Source organism: Aspergillus neoniger (assembly GCF_003184625.1).
Source record: "Aspergillus neoniger CBS 115656 unplaced genomic scaffold BO87scaffold_14, whole genome shotgun sequence".
NCBI lineage: Eukaryota > Fungi > Ascomycota > Eurotiomycetes > Eurotiales > Aspergillaceae > Aspergillus > Aspergillus neoniger.
Genome location: NW_020291142.1, coordinates 247,694 through 266,659, shown reverse-complemented (window position 1 = coordinate 266,659; position 18,966 = coordinate 247,694). Strand labels below are relative to the sequence as shown.

The following is an 18,966-nucleotide window of genomic DNA, read 5'->3' as shown; positions in this document are numbered from 1 at the left end:
GGATGCAACAATCTTCTATATAATATTCATAACTGCGATTGCCAGAAAGATTTTTGTAAAGTAGATATTTTGAGAGAAAAAAAAAAGAGTGGATGAAAGCTTTCTGTTATAGAAGGGGAAATTGGTGATTCTTGATCATCTTGTGAAGTAGTATATTTGACATGTGAGCTTTATTTGCAACGACTTTGTAGCTGAAGTAGAGAATAGGAGCCTGGGTTTGTGATAAGGTTAGATCCAAGATGGGGAAGGGCTGGGTTTTAGTCATGGGTCTTTATTCATTAGGAGGTTGGGTTGTATTTTGTGCCTTATTGCATTGTTCCCTATTCTTTTTTTTGTTCTATTGTTTTTGGTCGAGAGGGATCACAACCACTATGATGCTGACTGGGCATTCTTGAATGATAATGAGCCTTCCTATTGAGACTAAGATGGAATTGATGTTCGAGGATATGCTTATTAGATTTGTGTCCTGAAATCAATGAATTAAGACGGATATATTGGTTTGTGTATTGTAAACTATGCTATCTCTCGGAGAAGTAGAAGTGAAATCTAGCATTTCTCTGAACAAGTCACTCGTAGTGAAAAGACTACCCCAAAGGAATTTGACGCAGATGCGTATATCAAATTGAGGTTTGGCTCGAGAAGATCGGAGCTTGAGACGACATTCTTGAGGTTTCTCCAGAGTAAGAAAAGGCCCCCGGTTCGTACAACAATTTGTAAACCGAGCGAAGGCATACCCTGAATACCCCAATACAGATGAAAACAAGCACTATCCGCGCAGAGCAAGGTCCCTAAGAAATTCTTTTCTTGACATTGGCATCGGCATCAAGCATCTCTTCCCAGTCCTCCATGAACCGCAGAATCCACTTCCACAAATTAGGAGAAGCAATGAACATATCTTGCCGAATCCTCCGCGGACTGTCAGGCGTATACTTTGCTTTCCACTCCGACATGAGTGTCAACTTCTTGGCTATGGTGTGCTTGAACACCTTGTTTCTGAAATAGTCCTTCTCATCCCTTTCGACTTTCCAAAGTGGGCGATCCTCCTCACGAACCTCGTCATACAGCCGGAGGTAGTGAGGTGAGCGACGTTGTTGCGAGAAGTACTCTCCTGTATCCTTTTCGGGACCATAGGTAGACCGCCAAACTGCAGCAAAGAGATTGTAATCACCGATAGAGTCCAGACCGAGGAGTCGACTTAAGTTCTAGTGGGATTTGCCTTGTTCGAGGGATTCATGGTACCTGCGCACCGTACTCTCTTCAGTCGATTCGGGCATAGCTGCCTGGAAGCCATCGATGAAGGCTGTGTGTAACTCTGGGCTTATCTTGTCGCCGTATTGTGGCAGGCCGGGAGGGGATAACAGCATAGAATCAGGAACACATGATGTGAACGCCCAGTCGATGATACAAGTAATATTGTAGTCGTCGTCGACATAGATATTATTGACACTAAGATCAGCGTGACATAGCGGGAATGTCCCCGGGTTTGAACTTGGGAGTTCAAATTTGCGTACAATGTCGCGGAGAGCATCACCTGCAACGATGTAATCCAGCCTGTTATCTGCAGAATCGATTTTGTTGCCGACAGTGACGAAGTCATTCCACAAATCCACAGCCTGCCTATACTGCTTGTCGGATTGATAGTCTTCCCTCGAGGGAACCGGCGCCACGAAACAATGATGTGATAGCCGCAGGCACTCTGCTTGATCTGAAAATAGAGAAACGAGGCTGTCGTAGAACTCTGCGTTGGTAGCAAAAGGGCCACGCCGACCCTCTAACAGAAACCGTTCATGTAACATATAACAGCGCCAGAGGCATTCCTCGATCTTGAAAGCTCCATCGTCTTCATAGAGTGAGTCAATTCTATCAAGTCGTAGCTGCGAGAGTTTCCAGGTGACACCGTCTAGCTGGGTTATGACCTTGCCCTTTTTTGGAAGGATCTAGGTCAGGTAGGGTAGAGCCGGCTGACACCCAGACTTTTGATAATGGCCAGCCAGGAGCTTGGCTCATAAGAATGAATGGAACTTTGATGTCATTGTCGGACGATGCGCTGCGGCAGGTTAAGATCGAGACATATGGATTGAAGGAGCGCCTTACCAGTAGTCATATACTTCTGGGACGGGTATATCGCTGTGGGTTTTGAGGTATCGAAGTGTAGCAGCTTTGCTTGCTAGTAACTTCATCCCGATATCAAGAGGCATGAATGTCCTCGGGTGTGGCGATCTGAAAACCCATTGTACGCCATCTCGGAAAAGGATGAAAATTGCCCAGTTGAAACTTCCTGAGGCAGGATGTTGACTGGGATCACAAGTACATGAGATACCCTGCCGTAGCGTGCTCGCCCGACGACACACTGCTTCAAGGTCGAAGTCAGCGTAGATGGAGATTTTCGACTTCGAACTCGGAGACATTCAGACCGTAAGATGTCCGAGAATGGAATGAAAATAAACGAGGGGCCTGGAGAGTCAGCCCCATCAGGGATGGCCAGGGATGTGTCTCGATTTGTCTTGGCTCATGCATAAAAGCGGTGACGGTCATCTTCTTACAGACCAACCACTGCGTGTACTGAAACCGTAACGTTGAAATCCGCTGCGAGTTGCATATGATGACAATAAATTAGACGTCAAGAAGTCACAGCATCTGTACATGTGTGGCTTTTTGTTTCGCTTTCGCTCATGGATTTAAACGATAGGTAGGATAATAAACTGGGCACCTATCAAGTTTCAAGACGAAACAGATGGTGTGTTCAAGTAATGTTATCAGCTAAGCTGACTAGCGCAGCCATAGGTAGACCTAAAGACAGGGGTTACCGCAGGGACAATCTATCAGGATGCGAAGGTAAGCCTGCAACTGGTCCCTAGCACTCGCTTCCCCATTTACGCAGAGAGATTTTCATCATATATCATGATATCATTGGTCAGGGCATCATTTCGGAGCTATTATGCGATGCTGAAAATATCGCAGCCTATATATCGTATCGCCAGTGCTGTGCCTCGTATGTCGTGTATATGCACCCATTGGGGTAAACTACGTGCCGCCATAACACATTCCGTCGCTGATAGGCTGTCAAAGCCGACCCCGCGAATGGTGTTGCATATCCTTCGCTGATGAGGGATTAATTTCGTCCAGACTCTTTTGGGCTTGCAAAACAGCTATGCATGATAGACTTATGCTGATGAATTCAGTCACTCTGTGGACTGGCAGCTGCCTTGTCCATGCCTGGTCCGACCTGCATTTGTTAGCTATCTGAGAGCATGAATAACAGTAGATCCAGTGACCAGATCCTATTCTGTCTGGAGGATATCGCAATGTGCCTAGAAGTTAATGAAAGCATCGTAGCCCCTGTGAAATTAGTCGGACACCTAGAAAGCTTCGAATGTTCGAATCGAACTCTCAGACACTAGACTTAAGAACCCTGCAGCAGGTAGGAATTGGCTTGTAGCCGTAAGCTTCCGCTATTGCATACGAGGAGGCAGACTTCGTATATCTAGCACGAGGTAAAGTCGATGGGCGAATCGCGATCAACAATCTTGGCCGCATGGGGCATTTAGATTATTAAAAGCCACACACAACGGCCTTATCAGCAGCTATCGTGCATGTCCTCGGTGTTCTTAGCCTATCAGACAGAACACCCAGCGAGTGTACTCGGCGGATGCCACCATCGAAAACCGATTTCCGTTGTCGGACAGGTTGCCACAGTTAGCGGGTTCTCTTCCAATGTATGACACCTCGATCGACAGCCCAGGCCGCCAACAGGCAGCCGCAGCCATAGCACCCCGCATTATCCCCCCTTCTCTTGGATCGGAAGTCGGCTGTAACAAAGTTCGGGCTAGTGGTACCACAACGCCAGCTGGGGTGAACACTGTACACACCTCTGTAACAACTGCGTCTCTGAATGTGGGTTGTTGAGTCTCAAAGGAGCGACTGATATGAGGACAACTCATCAATGAATTCTGATACTGGCCTTAATATCAAGGATTCGCCACATATCGCATCTTAATTAACCAGGGGGGAGATAATGGTTCGGATGGATCGACAATCAGTGCCCCGGACGCGGTTATCGCCTCCGCATAGACCTGCCCGATTGGGACAGGTGACGGAGAGACTGACGATGATGATCTGGGATCGAATTCCAGGAATGCAGGGACGACCTGAAACTTCGATGCGACCTGCGAGTTGATAGACGTAGCTGCCTTTTCAAGAGAGCGACTATAGCAGACTGGGAAGATGGTAATTCCCTAAATTCGAGAATGCTTTGAGCACAGCGACCGAAAGGCGGATAGGACCGATGGCCGTAAGAAGGCGGTGGTCGCCTGAGAGTAAACCGCTGCTATACAATGAATATACGAGGCAAATATCACGATCGTAGCCTGTCTAAGCGCTGCTCAGAGTCAAGCTCCTCGGTCACTGCAACAGGCCTTTGGATGCCCGAAGCTGCCATCCCCACTTGGGAAGTCCTGCCGAGCCTAAAAAAACCAGCCCCCGCAAAAGTCAAAAGTCAAAGACGGAAAAAAATTTCACTTATCGACAACTTATCTATCTTGTCCACTCACGAGGATCTCTTCCATGACCAATTGATCATTAACTTGGTCATTATCATCCTGATAACCATCTTACCTTTCCGAAATAAGCATGCTGGCCTTGTGAGGGGAAGCCCGAGAATCCTCATGCCCTTGCATCCTTAGACTTGTTCATATATGAACCGTCCCCTCAGCACCTCAAACCAGTTATATGAATTTGCAGAAAATGGACAATTGGGTGCACAACTTGTCCATCGATCTCGTTGCTCTCCCGCTTGGCTGAATTAATTATTTGTGGTTGTGCATTTTCATCCATTTTCTTTCCGGATGCCGATGGACTTGGAAAACAACGGGCCGATCAAACCGATCCAATCGGTCGACCAGAGCGTTCAAGATGCTCACGATCTTGCGGCCATGGGCCATGACCAGGCCATGACTCGAAAATTTGACATTTGGAGCATGTTGTCTCTCGCGTTCTGTGTCTTAGGTTAGTCCTGCCCGATCGTCGGAATTTTTCGTGTGCTCTGTGCGCGCTGCATCCACCGGGGCGCCAAGAAACGGCAGCTAACCGTTGTTCCCAGGCACCTACTCTACTTTCGCGCAGGATTTGGATAGCGGACTCACCAATGGCGGCTCCATAACCATTCTCTGGGGTCTCGTGCTGGTCACGGCCTGCAACCTGTGTGTCGCAGTTTCGCTTGGAGAGCTCACCAGCAGTATGCCGACCGCTCTGGGCCAGGCGTATTGGGTATTTCGACTTTGGGACACCCCGCTGGGCCGATTCACCTCGTACATGTGCGCATGGATCAACATGTTCGGCTGGTGGACCTTGACAGCGTCCCAGGTTGCTTTCATGGCCGAATTCCTTTTGGGCATGAAAGTCATGTTCGATAACTCTTGGGGCGGGGCCAGCACTGGATGGCTAAATTTCGTCGTCTACATTTGCACAGTTCTGGTGTTAACTGTCATCAACCTAGTCGGTTGTAGGAAGGAAAAGGTCCTCCCATGGCTTAACAACTTTGTCGGTATATGGTTTACCGGCTTATTCGTCGTCTTGTCACTTGCGCTGCTCATCTCCGTCGGCGTGAAGAAAGATCTCTCCTTCCAACCAGCGTCTTTCGTCTTTGGGGCTTGGATGAACGAAACCGGTTGGGGAAACGGGGTCGTTTGGTTCACGGGCCTAGTCCAGGCCGCTTATGGTCTCACGGCTTTTGATGCCGTTATTCATATGGTCGAGGAGATCCCTGCCCCGCGTCGCAATGCCCCGAAAGTCATGTGGCTTTCCGTACTCATGGGGGCCATCACTGGTTTTATCTTCATGATGGTCTGCCTGTTTTGCATCCAGGACATCAACGAGGTCATCAACTCTCCAACCGGCCTGCCGTTCATGGAGTTGATGGTGGAGACAGTAGGCCTGGAAGGTGGGGCCACACTCATTGCTTTATTCATCTTTAATGGCCTGGGCCAGGGAATTAGTATCCTAACGACCGCTTCCCGACTAACTTGGGGCTTTGCACGAGATGGTGGCTTACCTTGGAGCGGATACTTCATGCTGGTCGACCCGGTATGGAAGGTTCCGGCACGAGCACTCTGGTTTCAGGGCTTTTGGATTGCATTGGTCGGAATTCTTTATCTCTTCGCTAACACGGTGCTCGATGCGATTCTGAGTGTTAGTACGATCGCTTTGACCATCTCATATGGTCTTCCCATTGCTGCTCTTCTGGTAGTTGGGCGCGATAAGCTTCCACCAGGCCAGTTCCATCTGGGACGGTGGGGGACGCTGATCAACTGGGTCAGCATTATCTACTGCATTATCACGACAGTATTCTTCCTATTCCCCGGGTCCCCGAACCCGTCCCCCAGCGATATGAATTATGCGATCGCCGTGTTTGGAGTGATGCTGGTGGTCGCCGTTGGATTCTGGTTCGTTCAAGGAAACCGCACGTATTTGAAGACGGAGGATGCCATCGACCAGATGATTCAGGCACAGAGGCTTGAAGTCAACACGGCGACACAGGTGCAAGATAAGAAGAAATAGTTCTTTGTTTATAGTTTTTTTTTGAGAGTTTAATGACTACAATGACCTTCACTATTCTGTTAGCCAAGATTGCATGCACAGGAAGCAAATAAGCCAACTGAAACCCACCAGTGAATTGAAAAGCTCCAAAGATCGCCTACCGGTAGTTTCTAAGGTCGAGACAAAACACTGCCACTCGAGGATCACTAGTAATTGATATGGTAAGATGGTCACTTGCACGTCCTGCGGAGAGAGGAAAGAGTGTAGGTTGATGAGAAAGGCCCGTGACCCAAGTGGACGCGCCCCCCACGTGTTTTGTGCCATCACCCCATGTATGGCACCACTCCTCTCTTGCCTATCTTCCTGAACTTAAAGAATACTTTAATTCCAAGTGACTCCTCAACAACACTAACTCCTCTACCTGACTATAGTATGATAACGTTTTACTTGCTATCCCATTAGGTGATCCAGGCCATTTAAGTGGAGCAACTACCTGGTCGCTAATACTTAACGATGCTTTCACCTGTCACAATCTATTCTTCCGAGGAGAAGTTTACGATGTCTTCAGTATCCGAGATCAAGATCAACCCAATCGGCAAGGGAAATGATCGCTCGACAACTATGACGTGGCTGATGTCTCTGCGGACCTAAAATGAGAAATCTCTCCCTACTGCCGTCGGATTTATCACATGCTGCCGGCTGTCTGAGCGTGGGAAACGGTGGGACATACTGGTCACCCATCTATTGGTAACAGGTGGAAAGATTCGGATCAAATACCCAGATGTTATAGGTCGAATGATGGTTCAGTTGATGATGTTGGGATGCCAACCTCACATAGTTGTCATGGTACCATTGAGAACAAACAAGCAACTTGTTGCACCCTGATTACTGATTCAGCTCTGAAACAGGAACAGGAACCGGATGGCTTAAGGGGCCCAGACCAGGTTTGCTCAATAGGAACGGGGTTCGATGAGTTCCACAGCCTAAACAGTTCCGAAAGTACCCACCTGCTAGCTGGCTATATCCGAGCCTTACTAGGGTGTTCCTGGCCCTGAGGGTCTGTCCAGATAGCTTATCTGCCAAAAGACAATGACGCAACACCTCTATGCATTGCTGCAGCTGGTCTTCGGACACTTTTGCGAGAAATCGTCTAGAGGTCCAGCGAGGCAGAAGTGTAGTTGTTGTGCAACCTGGGAGGTGGAATAGACCTAACCATACTAAACTGGCTCGTAGGGTTGCTCCACCAAAAGCCCAGAAAGAGCACTGTAGGGCCATTTTCAGCTGGTTCTTGATTGTCGTAGGTATTCACGGACAATATTTCCAGACACGACGAATTTTGCAGCCCCCTATTGACGTGATGCTGCACCTCTTGCTGCACCTCTATATCCGGGCCCGTCGAGGCCATACCGAAAATATTCTGCTGTGGATCTTATCTTACTTCCCAGCGAATGGGATCTGCGGAAAGAGCTCATGGTGGGGATATCGGTTTTACGGGCTCAAGATGATTCGGGTATACGGATTTACGGAGGGCGCTTTTTCAACAAACTGTTTCCATATTTGTTTCCTGAGGGTGAAAATATTGGAATATAACAGATTCAACGCCCATGGCTCTGATCACTCGTAAATAAGTACCTGAGCCAAAGTTTATCGCAGTGCCCTGGTTTGTGGACTGTGGTTCATAGGTATGTTTATCAACGGCCTGCTACGATCTATAACGGATATACTGACTGACCGGCCCCGTCTAGTTGTGACAAGTGGACTCATTGCTCAGGATGGACACTTCATCATCCTCAGGGACCGTGGACATTGAGCCCGGTGACTCTAACATTTCCAAACAGCTGACGCTAACGTGGCGCAATGTTAGCGTGAACGTCACAGCCCCCGATGCCGCCCTGGGCGATACTCTATTGTCAGTGGCCGATCCGCGACAGATTTCGGGGTGGTTTAGCAGGAGCCAAAGGCCAAAGAGGGTAGGGTTGGAAAAAAATAGCGAGTCCGGACCAATGCTAACTAATTTGGCAAGACCATCCTGAAGGACATCTCTGGCCAACTCCGGCCAGGAGAGATGGTAGGAGAAACTAAGTGAGCAGAGAAATTGACGGCTTACTGACTGTACCTAGTTGCTCGTTCTGGGACGTCCAGGATCAGGGTGTACATCATTCCTTCGTGTAATCTCCAACGATCGCGAAGCTTTCGACGAAGTTGTCGGCGAGACTCGATATGGAAGCATGGATCACAAACAGGCGAAGAAGTACCGGCAGCAGATCATGTTCAACAATGAAGATGATGTGCATTTCCCCACATTGACCGTTAATCGGACGATGAAGTTCGCTCTTCGAAACAAGGTTCCCAGGGAACGACCCGAGCATCTGCATAACCGGAAGGACTACGTTCAAGAGAAAAGAGACGGCATTCTTGAATCTCTCGGCATTCCGCACACAAAGAAGACATTGGTTGGAAATGAGTTCATCCGTGGTGTATCTGGTGGTGAGCGGAAGCGTGTTTCCTTGGCGGAAGTGATGGCTGGCCAGGTATAAATCCTTTCTCCCCATAACATGTACAGCATACTTACGACCGATATTAGAGCCCTGTTCAATTCTGGGATAATCCAACTCGCGGTCTGGATTCCAAAACAGCGGTTGAGTTCGCTCGCATGTTGCGACGCGAGGCCAACGAGAATCAAAAGACGATCATGGCTACCATGTACCAAGCTGGAAATGGTATTTACGACGAATTCGACAAAATCCTTGTTTTGGCGGAAGGTCTTGTCACTTATTACGGTCCGCGCGCATTGGCACGGGGTTACTTTGAGGATATGGGATTCGTTTGTCCCAAGGGAGCCAACATTGCCGACTTTTTGACATCGGTTACCGTGGTCACTGAACGGACTGTCGCCCCCGGCATGGAAGAGAAGGTTCCCAACTCACCCGCTGAGTTCGAGGCTCATTACCGCCAGAGTGCAATCTACTCCCAGATGATGAATGATATCCAGCCGCCAGAGAAGTTGGTAAACGAGGATGAGAATTTGGCTCTTGCAGTGGCAATGGAAAAGAGGAAGCAGCATGTTCCTCGACCCCAAAGTGTTTATACGGCTGGTCTGTGGGATCAGATCCTCAGCTGCACCCTTCGGTAAGATTATTGGCACTGGAAGTATGGCGGCGAAACTGACATTATTTAAGTCAATTCCAGATCCTGGCCGGTGACAAGCTCTCCATCGCCATCAAGGTGATTTCCGCCATCTTGCAGGCTCTTGTCTGCGGCAGTTTGTTCTACAACCTCAAACTCGACAGCAGTTCGATTTTCCTGCGTCCTGGTGCTCTCTACTTTCCCGTTCTTTACTTCCTCCTCGAGACAATGTCTGAAACAACCGGATCGTTCATGGGTCGACCAATTCTTTCTCGGCAGAAGAGGTTTGGCTTCTACCGACCGACAGCTTTCGCTATTGCAAACGCGATCACCGATATCCCTATCGTCTTGGTTCAGGTGTCTTGTTTCTCCTTGATTTTGTACTTCATGAGTGCCATGCAGATGGACGCAGGCCGCTTCTTCACGTACTGGATCATCATTATCGTACAAACGCTGTGCTTCATGCAAATGTTCCGTGCGATCGGTGCCCTGTGCAAACAGTTTGGTAATGCGTCCAAAATGACCGGGTTTCTCTCAACTGTCTTTTTTGTCTACGGAGGTTCGTTGTGTCAAAGTCAGCTATCTTGGATTTATGCTAATGTAAATAGGATATCTTATTCCCTTTGAGAAGATGCATGTCTGGTTCCGTTGGATATTCTATCTGAACCCGGGTGCATATGCATTTGAGGCGCTAATGGCCAACGAGTTTACCGGCCTCGAACTTGCCTGTATCGAGCCTGACTATATTCCATATGGGTCGGGCTACCCCAGCGGCTCTTCCCCTTACCGCGGCTGCACTGTCAAGGGCAGCAACTCGGAAGGTGTCATTGACGGTGCCGCTTACATCAAAGAGCAGTACAATTACACCTATCACCATGTTTGGCGAAGCTTCGGTGTTATCATTGGCTTTTGGGCATTCTTCATCTTCCTGACCGCGATTGGATTTGAATTGCGCAATAGCAGCGCCGGGTCTTCTGTCCTTCTCTACAAGCGAGGCGCCAAGAGCAAGAAGCCAGACGAGGAGAGCAACGTCTCGGAAAAGTCTGAAGGAGCTGTTCTTGCGCAGTCTGGAAAGCAGTCCACGTTTACATGGAACAACCTTGATTATCACGTTCCTTTCCATGGCCAGAAGAAACAGCTGCTGGACCAGGTGTTTGGATATGTCAAGCCGGGTAACTTGGTGGCATTGATGGGATGCTCTGGTGCGGGAAAGACTACGTAAGTGCTATCAAAGGGGGACACAGTGACACAAAGCTGATTGATGTAGATTGCTCGATGTATTGGCTCAGCGCAAGGATAGTGGTGAGATCTACGGATCCATTCTGATCGATGGTCGGCCACAAGGTATCAGTTTCCAGCGCACCACAGGCTACTGCGAACAGATGGATGTTCATGAAGGTACCGCGACCGTGAGGGAAGCCCTGGTCTTCTCCGCTCTTCTCCGTCAACCTGATAGCGTACCACGCGAAGAGAAGATTGCCTATGTTGATCATATCATTGATCTCTTGGAGCTCAGCGACATCCAGGATGCCTTGATTGGAGGTATGTGACGGGGCCGAACAAAGACTGATTTGTGGGTACTGACAATGTAGTTCCCGGGGCTGGTTTGAGCATCGAACAGCGGAAGAGAGTGACACTGGGTGTTGAACTAGTCGCCAAGCCAACGCTTCTTTTCTTGGATGAACCGACCTCCGGACTTGATGGACAGTCCGCTTACAACATTATCCGGTTCCTGAGAAAGCTGGTCGACAGTGGTCAGGCTGTGCTGGTAAGTCCGTCCATCTTTGTATATTGGCAGTATCTCACATCTTTCAGTGCACCATTCATCAGCCATCAGCGGTCTTGTTCGATGCTTTCGACTCGCTAGTGCTGCTCGCCAAGGGCGGAAAGATGACCTACTTCGGAGAGAGTAAGTTTGTCGCCTGTCTCCCTAGACACTATCTAACATTCTTCAGCTGGCGAGGAGTCTCACAAAGTGTTGGAATACTTTGCAAAGAACGGAGCCCCCTGTCCTCCTGAGATGAACCCCGCAGAACACATTGTGGAGGTTATCCAAGGTAATACTGAGAAGCCTATTGATTGGGTTGATGTGTGGAGCCAATCTGAGGAGCGCGAGCGCGCTCTTGCAGAACTCGAAGCTTTGAACAAGGAGGGCCAATCACATGCCGATTATGTGGAAGACCAAAGCAACTTTGCAACCCCAGTTTGGTTCCAGTTCAAGATGGTGCTGCATCGCCTGATGGTCCAGCTATGGCGGTCGCCGGTAAGTCCTAATATCACCGTTGACTAGGGCCACCAACTAACAAGAACAGGACTACATGTGGAACAAAATCATTCTGCACGTCTTCGCCGCGCTGTTCAGTGGATTCACCTTCTGGAAGATGGGAGATGGAACTTTTGCGCTACAACTTCGACTGTTTGCGATTTTCAACTTCATCTTCGTTGCCCCGGGATGTATCAACCAGATGCAGCCGTTCTTCCTGCACAATCGCGATATCTTCGAGACCCGAGAGAAGAAGGCAAGTCCTGTGAGCAGCATCATCAGTAACACCAGCTAACTGAACCAGTCTAAAACCTACCACTGGATCGCATTCATCGGCGCCCAAGCTGTTTCGGAAATTCCCTACCTGATTGTCTGCGCCACGCTCTACTTCGCATGCTGGTACTTTGTTGCCGGATTGCCCGTTGATGCGTACATCTCCGGCCACATGTACTTGCAAATGATCTGTAAGTAGCCTCCCGTTACAATATTGAGCAAAACTGACCAATATAGTCTACGAGTTCCTGTACACATCGATCGGACAGGCCATTGCGGCCTACGCTCCCAACGAGTACTTCGCCGCCATCATGAACCCCATCCTCATCGGCGCGGGTATGATCGCTTTCTGTGGTGTCGTTGTGCCCTACGATAGTATCACCCCCTTCTGGCGGTACTGGATGTACTACCTGGACCCCTTCACCTACCTGGTCGGTGGTCTTCTGGGTGAGGTGCTCTGGGATGTCAAGGTGCAATGTGAACCTTCGGAATATATTCAGTTCAATGCCCCATCCGGACAAACATGCGGTCAGTACATGGCCGAGTTCATCTCCGAGCAGACGGGCTACCTCATGGACGCGAATGCCACCGGCACTTGCTCGTTCTGCCAGTACTCGATGGGTTCGGACTATGCCAAGACCTTCAACTTGAAGGAGAAGTACTACTCGTGGAGAGATGTAAGTGTATCACTGGCGAGAGATGAGACTAAATGCTGATCGATACATTGCAGACTGGAATTACAGCGTTGTTCTGTATCACTTCGTACGGACTGGTGTTCTTGATGATGAAGTTGCGGAGCAAGAAGACCAAGAGTGCACGGTCGGAGTAGACCACATGATAAGAGGTGTTGATGTAAATAGGGGGAGGGGGCATTGATCGGAAGAGCTAGACAGGCATTATATGGGTACATAGATTTTGGATGATACACCGACTGGATGCAGTCATATAGATACAATTTGTTATACTAGAGTTTAATACAGCATCGCATGGTTTATTTCTATCACATCTTTTTCCTTTCGACCTGAATTTGGTGGCTGGCACAAGTAGTATGACTTTTAGAAGTAGGAAGGGCAGTGTGAGCGTGAAAAATATCTGTATTGAAATGAGCAGACTAAAAGCCAAAGTAACTAGGCTTGTCCGCCATCATGCTAGATTTTTATCGGAATTGTCGGAAGGACCGACACCAATCTGAAGATCATCCTGAGTCTCTTCCTCTCTAAAATATAATAGTATACATAGTATATGAGTACAACAAAATATATAACCAACCACCAAGAAAAAAGCCAGCCCGAAACAAAACCCAGGGTATATATATAACCAAACCAAACTCCCAAACCATAAAAAGCATCCATCAAAACCTAAACCTCGGCGTATCGACCTGCGACCTCACATACGCGACATCCACCAACCTGCCCAAAATCACATACTCCAACTTCAACTTAATACTATAAACCAAAGCCTTGAACGTCACCTGGAACGTAAAAAACCCGGCATACTGAATCCCCACGACCGACAAATCCAAGACAATAATCACCACATTCACCAGCAACAACTGCACCAACACACTCCTCGACAACTCCCCACTATCCATGCGCAACATCCTCGCCGTCTCGCGTATATACAGCCCCGAGAGTAACAGCTCCTGCGCACAGAACCATACCAACTGTATGCGCTCCATGATCCCAAATGCCACATTCACAGGCTGAGAATCCGGCATCGCATTAACCGCTAGTTCCAGCCCCTCGCTCGAGCAATGTAGCAACACTCCGTCGAAGATAATCAGGTAGAGGAGGCCGCGCAGGAGTTTCTTCTGATGTAGCACGAGGTGTAGTCGCGACCAAAGAACGAGGGATTGTCCGGTGACCATGCCGGCCCAGCCGACGCCGACTATGGAGATCTCGAGGAAGTAGTTGGTGAAAGTGAGACCGAACATTTTGAGCAGGTAGCCGAGGCTGAAGGGGATGATGGAGAGGGAGGCGATCAGGAGGGACCAGAAGTAGGTGCCGGTGTAGCGTTTGAAAGTGTTGAGACAGAGGATGACCAGCTCGATGGCATTGCACCATGAGAGGGCGATGAGGATAGGGAAGACATATTCTTCGACGGTGGTGTTGAGATGTCGGGTTAGGCCGGAGGGGGATTGGGTTGCCGCGTCGTCAAGGGTGAAATGGGGCATTAATGGGAGGCATTGATGGGGGGAGGAAAGGCAGCGGAGGTTATTTATTGATGGATGGAAGGGAGGCGATGAGGGTAGGTGGTGGTGGTGGAGATAGGGAGGGTTACACAGCACAGCATAGCAAGTTAACTTTTGCAATGGTAATCAGCAGTGAGGCGAAGTTGGTAATCATAGAGTTCGTCGCAAAGTTGTGGCACCCGATCTGGCAGGCAGAAGGAACGGCTGTGATTTGATCGAGAACGGCCAATTGCGTCATGGATGTCGGCAGTTGAGGCGGTTGTCATGCGCTTATTGGTTGGAGATACAGGGATTGCGGATAAGACAGCCAATAGAAATGAACATAGACTGCTAATCTCTCCTTATTTTGACTAGCTGCGTCGGTTGAATGGAAGGTGGTGATTGGTGGAGTAATCTAGTCGGAACGGTTCTGCCCGATAAGGCAACCCCTGATATTCGGCCATTATTCCTGACGGCCCGGTAATTTTGGGGACGTGTTTGTCTTGTTTGTCTTGTTTGATCAGGGACACGTCGCGTGCTCATTTGGGATCGCTCTTTCCTTACTGCCTGCAGACGCGATAGTCATGGCCATGCTGCGGCAAGTATAAGGCTGAGATTGCCGACAGCTGCATCGGCGGCTAGTACTGCCTCTCACAGCAACAGCAGCTAATCACGTACGGAGCTCTTCCCCGCCATTACCTCAATGGAGCCGGGGACAAACAATCATTCTTCCTCACCGGTTCTGCTGCCTCTCAAACCTCCGCCCCCGACGTGTCAGCAGGCGTGACAATCATGCTTCCCACTAAGAGCCTGGATTTGACCGGGCGGAAGCCTCTGTATCGCCTCTCCGCTACTCCAGCGCCTCCTACCACTCCACATGCTCCGAATACAAAGCCCGTGGCCCAAACACCGACACATCCTTCGGCACCGCAGTACCAGCCATGGCAGCAAACTCCTCCCCACCCATATCCGGCCCCGTCACCTCATGGACAGCCTCCGCAGGTTCTCTCCCCGTATAGCGAAGCCACTCATGGCACCGACATGCAGGCTGCGCGACGGCGTGGACGAATGCTATTCGAAAACGAACTCATCATCCTCTTCAAAGGCTGTATCGAGCGAAAGGACATGTACCTGACCAACCCGAACCGAAGCGTATTCTGGGACAACGTGGCGGGGTACATGAACAACTTCACGGGTCGGAATTTCTCGCCCCCATCCTACCAGCAAATCGTGACGGACCGAAGCATTGAGCGTCGGACACATCGACGCGACATCGTGACTGGGAAGGTCCACGCGGAGCCACCAAACGCCCTCACGACTGTGATCGATCAGTGGATTGCAATGGAGGATGAGCTTCTGAAGCAAACGAGCGAGATCGAGGCTTCGTCGCATAAACGGCCCACACCGGACGATTCTACTACGCAGGATGCCAACCAAGCTAAGCGTTTGCGACTGGAGACGGCGGATACTTCCCAGGTCACCCTTTCGAGTCCTTCGCAGGCACGTCGTGAAGTGGACGGGAACAGTCTTGCCCGGGCTTTGGTGCAAGAAGTTCGAGATCTACGACGAGAGATGGGAGAAGTCCATCGGAAACTAGACTTAGTTTTGGAGGCGCTTGAGGGGGTGAATGAGAAACCGGATAACGTGGAATCAGACAAAAGATGATCCTGTGTGGGGTTATTGTTGTTGAGCTCGGACAAAACTGCCGTTTGAGGGAGTGAGAGGCATTGAAAGTGGCTGCTCGGTCGGTCGTTGCGAACAGCCGAGACCGTTCAGCCCCTCCTTCCCCGCATTCAATAAGAAGATGAGGCTATTTAACTGAGCTTGACAGAAGGGATCTGTATGGGAATGATTGACGCAATTTTTTTTTTTTGGCAACGCAATCAGCTATCATGGCTCCTACATTCCGTGCAGAACAAATCGGGTCGTTGATGCGGCCCGAGGAGCTGTTGGCTGCCCGTAACGCCGCCGGACTGGGCCGCATCTACACGCGAACCAACGTGCCGGAGGATGTGCAGCAGGTGACAAAACAGGCGATCGCCAAGGTGGTGGAGCAGCAACAGGCGCACAAGGTGCGCCCTATCATGACCGGAGAGTTTGAGCGGCCCATCTTCTATGCCGGATTCTTTGAGAACCTGGAGGGTTTCGAGTTGACCAAGGTCCCCATCCCCGAAGGCTACCGCACGGGGCTTCCGACCGTGCAGACGCTCGAGAAGCTGGGCATCAAGGAACGGGATGCCTGCGTGGCTGTGGGAAAGATCCAGCACGTGCGCAGCCCGTACCTGGCCGACTGGGAGCACCTGCGGAGTCTGGTGCCACAGGAGAAGTGGAAGGAGTGCAAGATGAGCATGCCGTCTATCACTTGGCAGCATCAACATTTGCGCGCGGGGGCCGCCTTCACGGCCTCTAGTCCGTACACGACCGACAAAGAGTACTTTGCAGACCTTGCAAGGGCCTTTGCACGGGAGTACCAGGTCCTTTACGACGCGGGACTGCGCTCCATTCAGGTTGACGATCCGGCCATGACATTCTTTGTCACGGACGAGATGCGATCGGGGTGTCTGGTGGATGGGATTGACCCGGATGAACTGCTGGACCTGTATATTTGGGCGCATAACGAAAGTCTCCGGGACCGACCCGCAGATCTTCATGTCGGAGTGCACCTCTGTCGGGGCAATATGCCCGGGTCAACGCACGTACTCAGCGGGTCGTATGAGCGCATCGCGCGACGCATGTTTACTGAGCTCGAATACGACACGTTCTACCTGGAGTATGACACGGAGCGCGCAGGAGACTTCCAGCCGCTGCGGCATTTGCCGGTGGACAAGAACGTGGTGCTGGGAGTGGTGTCGACGAAGGCACCGGAATTGGAGACGGTAGAGGAGCTGCAGGCGCGGGTGTATGAAGCGGCGGATGTGATTGCACAGGGGCAAGGCCGGAGTCGGCAAGAGGTGCTTGATAGCTCGCTTGGAGTGAGTCCGCAGTGTGGCTTCTCGAGTGTGAGCTATGGTCGGGGAATTGGAATGACGGAGGAGCGCATGTGGGAGAAGCTGCAGTTGGTGCAGAAAGTAGCCGAGCTGGTGTGGCAGTAATCTGGAGTAGTGTGTATGCACTTCACTATATTCGAAATGTACCGGATACTATTTAGTGTTGAAGAATGCGTGACCGTCAGGCACAGCAGATTACATGACCCACAATTGCTGTCAAGTACCATGGCATGCTGACCTGCACGTGGCCAAATTGTTGGGTTCCGAATATCCGTGATGATCCTTAACCAATTTATTCTTCTGCATAAATGCGGGATTTTGGGTGGATGAATTCCCGCACGGCAACTCTTTCCAGCCGAGCTTGAACTGAATCTGACCAGTCAGTCTACCGTCTATTAATTTGACTGGAGTCTATATAGTAGCTGGGGCCCGGCACGGGCTCCTTATCCATTTACTAGTAGTACTACTCCCTCACTCCACCCGCCAATCAAGCTTTCCCTTCCCACCATGCACTTCCCCCTGGCAGCCCTGACTCTGCTTCCCCTCGCCACCCACGCCATTAACATCCTCTCCTCCAACGACGATGGCTGGGCCGAGCTCAACATTCGCACTTTGTACGATGCGCTCACTGCCGCCGACCACTCGGTGGTGATATCCGCTCCTGCAGAGAATCAAAGCGGATCTGGTACTTTCTATACCTAAAACCTTGCCTTATTATCACTTCAACGAATCAAAAAGCTGATTCATACAGGCTCCAACGACGCAACACCCACTGTCCTCACCTCCCCCTGCGAATTTGACTCCTGTCCCAGCGGCAGTCCCGCCGTCGGCCACAATGCCACCCAACCACGCTTCAACTACGTCAACAGCTACCCAGCGACCTCCATGAAATACGGGCTCAACAACCTCTCCTCCACCTACTTCTCCGGCTCTCCCGACCTCGCTGTCGCCGGCCCCAACGTAGGCGCCAACATCGGTCTAGCCGTTTTCTTCTCCGGCACCGCCGGCGCAACTACCTACGCTGCCAACCAAGGCATTCCCGCTATTGCTTTCTCCGGCTACACTGGCTCCCAGATCGCCTGGAATGTGAGCAGCGTTCCCACGTACAGCACCGTATATGCGCAGCTGGCGACAAAGCTGGTAGATGAGTTGGTGGAGTCCGGAACGCCGTATTTGCCCACGGGTGTGTGGTTGAATGTGAACTTCGGGGCTGTCAGCGATGATAGTTGTACGAGTGCGGATGATTTCAGCTTTGTGCTGTCGAGAATTTTTACGGCGATTCCATTGATCACGGCGGATGATGTGGAAACCTGTAATAGTACGAGGTTGCCCACCGAGCTGGACGTTATGCTGCACAGTGGATGCTGGGCGAGTGTGTCGGTGGGTATGGCGGGAGATAAGCTGGATGCGAACGCGACAGTGCAAGGCGTGGTATTGGAGAAGCTGGGGGGATTGTTGACCTGTCTGGATTGATTCCACTTTTCCAGAGGTGGATTGTAAATAGTACTAGTACATAGTATATAGTCAGTATAGTATAATAGGCAGAGTAGCATGTGCAGCCCTATGTCCGCATATACGCCTGCAGGATGCGTGGCCCGAACACCAGCCATTAT

The 18,966-nt window shown here is 50.4% G+C and overlaps 8 protein-coding genes across 8 annotated transcripts; 6 read left to right on the top strand and 2 right to left on the bottom strand.

Annotated features, from left to right (window-relative positions):
* Positions 1-486: 486 nt before the first annotated feature.
* On the bottom strand, positions 487-2,408 carry BO87DRAFT_435242 (RNase H domain-containing protein; the record flags this gene model as incomplete). The annotated part of the gene is made up of 4 exons (XM_025627751.1): positions 487-1,202; positions 1,248-1,937; positions 1,969-2,047; positions 2,095-2,408. 4 exons carry the CDS (start codon positions 2,406-2,408, stop codon positions 789-791), a joined length of 1,497 nt encoding a protein of 498 aa, XP_025480245.1. The 3' UTR covers positions 487-788.
* A 1,729-nt stretch (positions 2,409-4,137) lies between these two features.
* Positions 4,138-4,763, top strand: BO87DRAFT_41737 (uncharacterized protein). The gene has a single exon (XM_025626807.1). It carries the CDS (start codon positions 4,335-4,337, stop codon positions 4,680-4,682), a length of 348 nt encoding a protein of 115 aa, XP_025480244.1. The 5' UTR covers positions 4,138-4,334; the 3' UTR covers positions 4,683-4,763.
* BO87DRAFT_357815 (putative amino acid permease family protein) lies at positions 4,539-6,601 on the top strand. The gene is made up of 2 exons (XM_025621432.1): positions 4,539-5,004; positions 5,099-6,601. Exons 1-2 carry the CDS (start codon positions 4,845-4,847, stop codon positions 6,553-6,555), a joined length of 1,617 nt encoding a protein of 538 aa, XP_025480243.1. The 5' UTR covers positions 4,539-4,844; the 3' UTR covers positions 6,556-6,601.
* Positions 6,602-8,026: 1,425 nt separating this feature from the next.
* Positions 8,027-13,186, top strand: BO87DRAFT_41645 (putative ABC multidrug transporter). The gene is made up of 15 exons (XM_025626757.1): positions 8,027-8,216; positions 8,280-8,504; positions 8,558-8,602; positions 8,655-9,065; positions 9,119-9,663; positions 9,714-10,219; positions 10,269-10,878; positions 10,928-11,202; positions 11,253-11,428; positions 11,476-11,569; positions 11,616-11,923; positions 11,973-12,179; positions 12,228-12,387; positions 12,434-12,873; positions 12,927-13,186. Exons 2-15 carry the CDS (start codon positions 8,307-8,309, stop codon positions 13,023-13,025), a joined length of 4,074 nt encoding a protein of 1,357 aa, XP_025480242.1. The 5' UTR covers positions 8,027-8,216; positions 8,280-8,306; the 3' UTR covers positions 13,026-13,186.
* Positions 13,187-13,279: 93 nt separating this feature from the next.
* BO87DRAFT_376111 (uncharacterized protein) lies at positions 13,280-14,621 on the bottom strand. Its single transcript, XM_025623213.1, has one exon. It carries the CDS (start codon positions 14,367-14,369, stop codon positions 13,548-13,550), a length of 822 nt encoding a protein of 273 aa, XP_025480241.1. The 5' UTR covers positions 14,370-14,621; the 3' UTR covers positions 13,280-13,547.
* Positions 14,622-14,950: 329 nt separating this feature from the next.
* On the top strand, positions 14,951-16,145 carry BO87DRAFT_435207 (uncharacterized protein; the record flags this gene model as incomplete). Its single annotated transcript, XM_025627750.1, has 2 exons — positions 14,951-14,968; positions 15,024-16,145. 2 exons carry the CDS (start codon positions 14,951-14,953, stop codon positions 16,029-16,031), a joined length of 1,026 nt encoding a protein of 341 aa, XP_025480240.1. The 3' UTR covers positions 16,032-16,145.
* BO87DRAFT_41522 (cobalamin-independent methionine synthase II family protein) lies at positions 16,146-17,744 on the top strand. The gene has a single exon (XM_025626674.1). It carries the CDS (start codon positions 16,259-16,261, stop codon positions 17,456-17,458), a length of 1,200 nt encoding a protein of 399 aa, XP_025480239.1. The 5' UTR covers positions 16,146-16,258; the 3' UTR covers positions 17,459-17,744.
* A 116-nt stretch (positions 17,745-17,860) lies between these two features.
* BO87DRAFT_357804 (5'/3'-nucleotidase SurE) lies at positions 17,861-18,954 on the top strand (the record flags this gene model as incomplete). Its single annotated transcript, XM_025621431.1, has 2 exons — positions 17,861-18,038; positions 18,105-18,954. 2 exons carry the CDS (start codon positions 17,861-17,863, stop codon positions 18,824-18,826), a joined length of 900 nt encoding a protein of 299 aa, XP_025480238.1. The 3' UTR covers positions 18,827-18,954.
* Between the last annotated feature and the right edge of the window lie 12 nt (positions 18,955-18,966).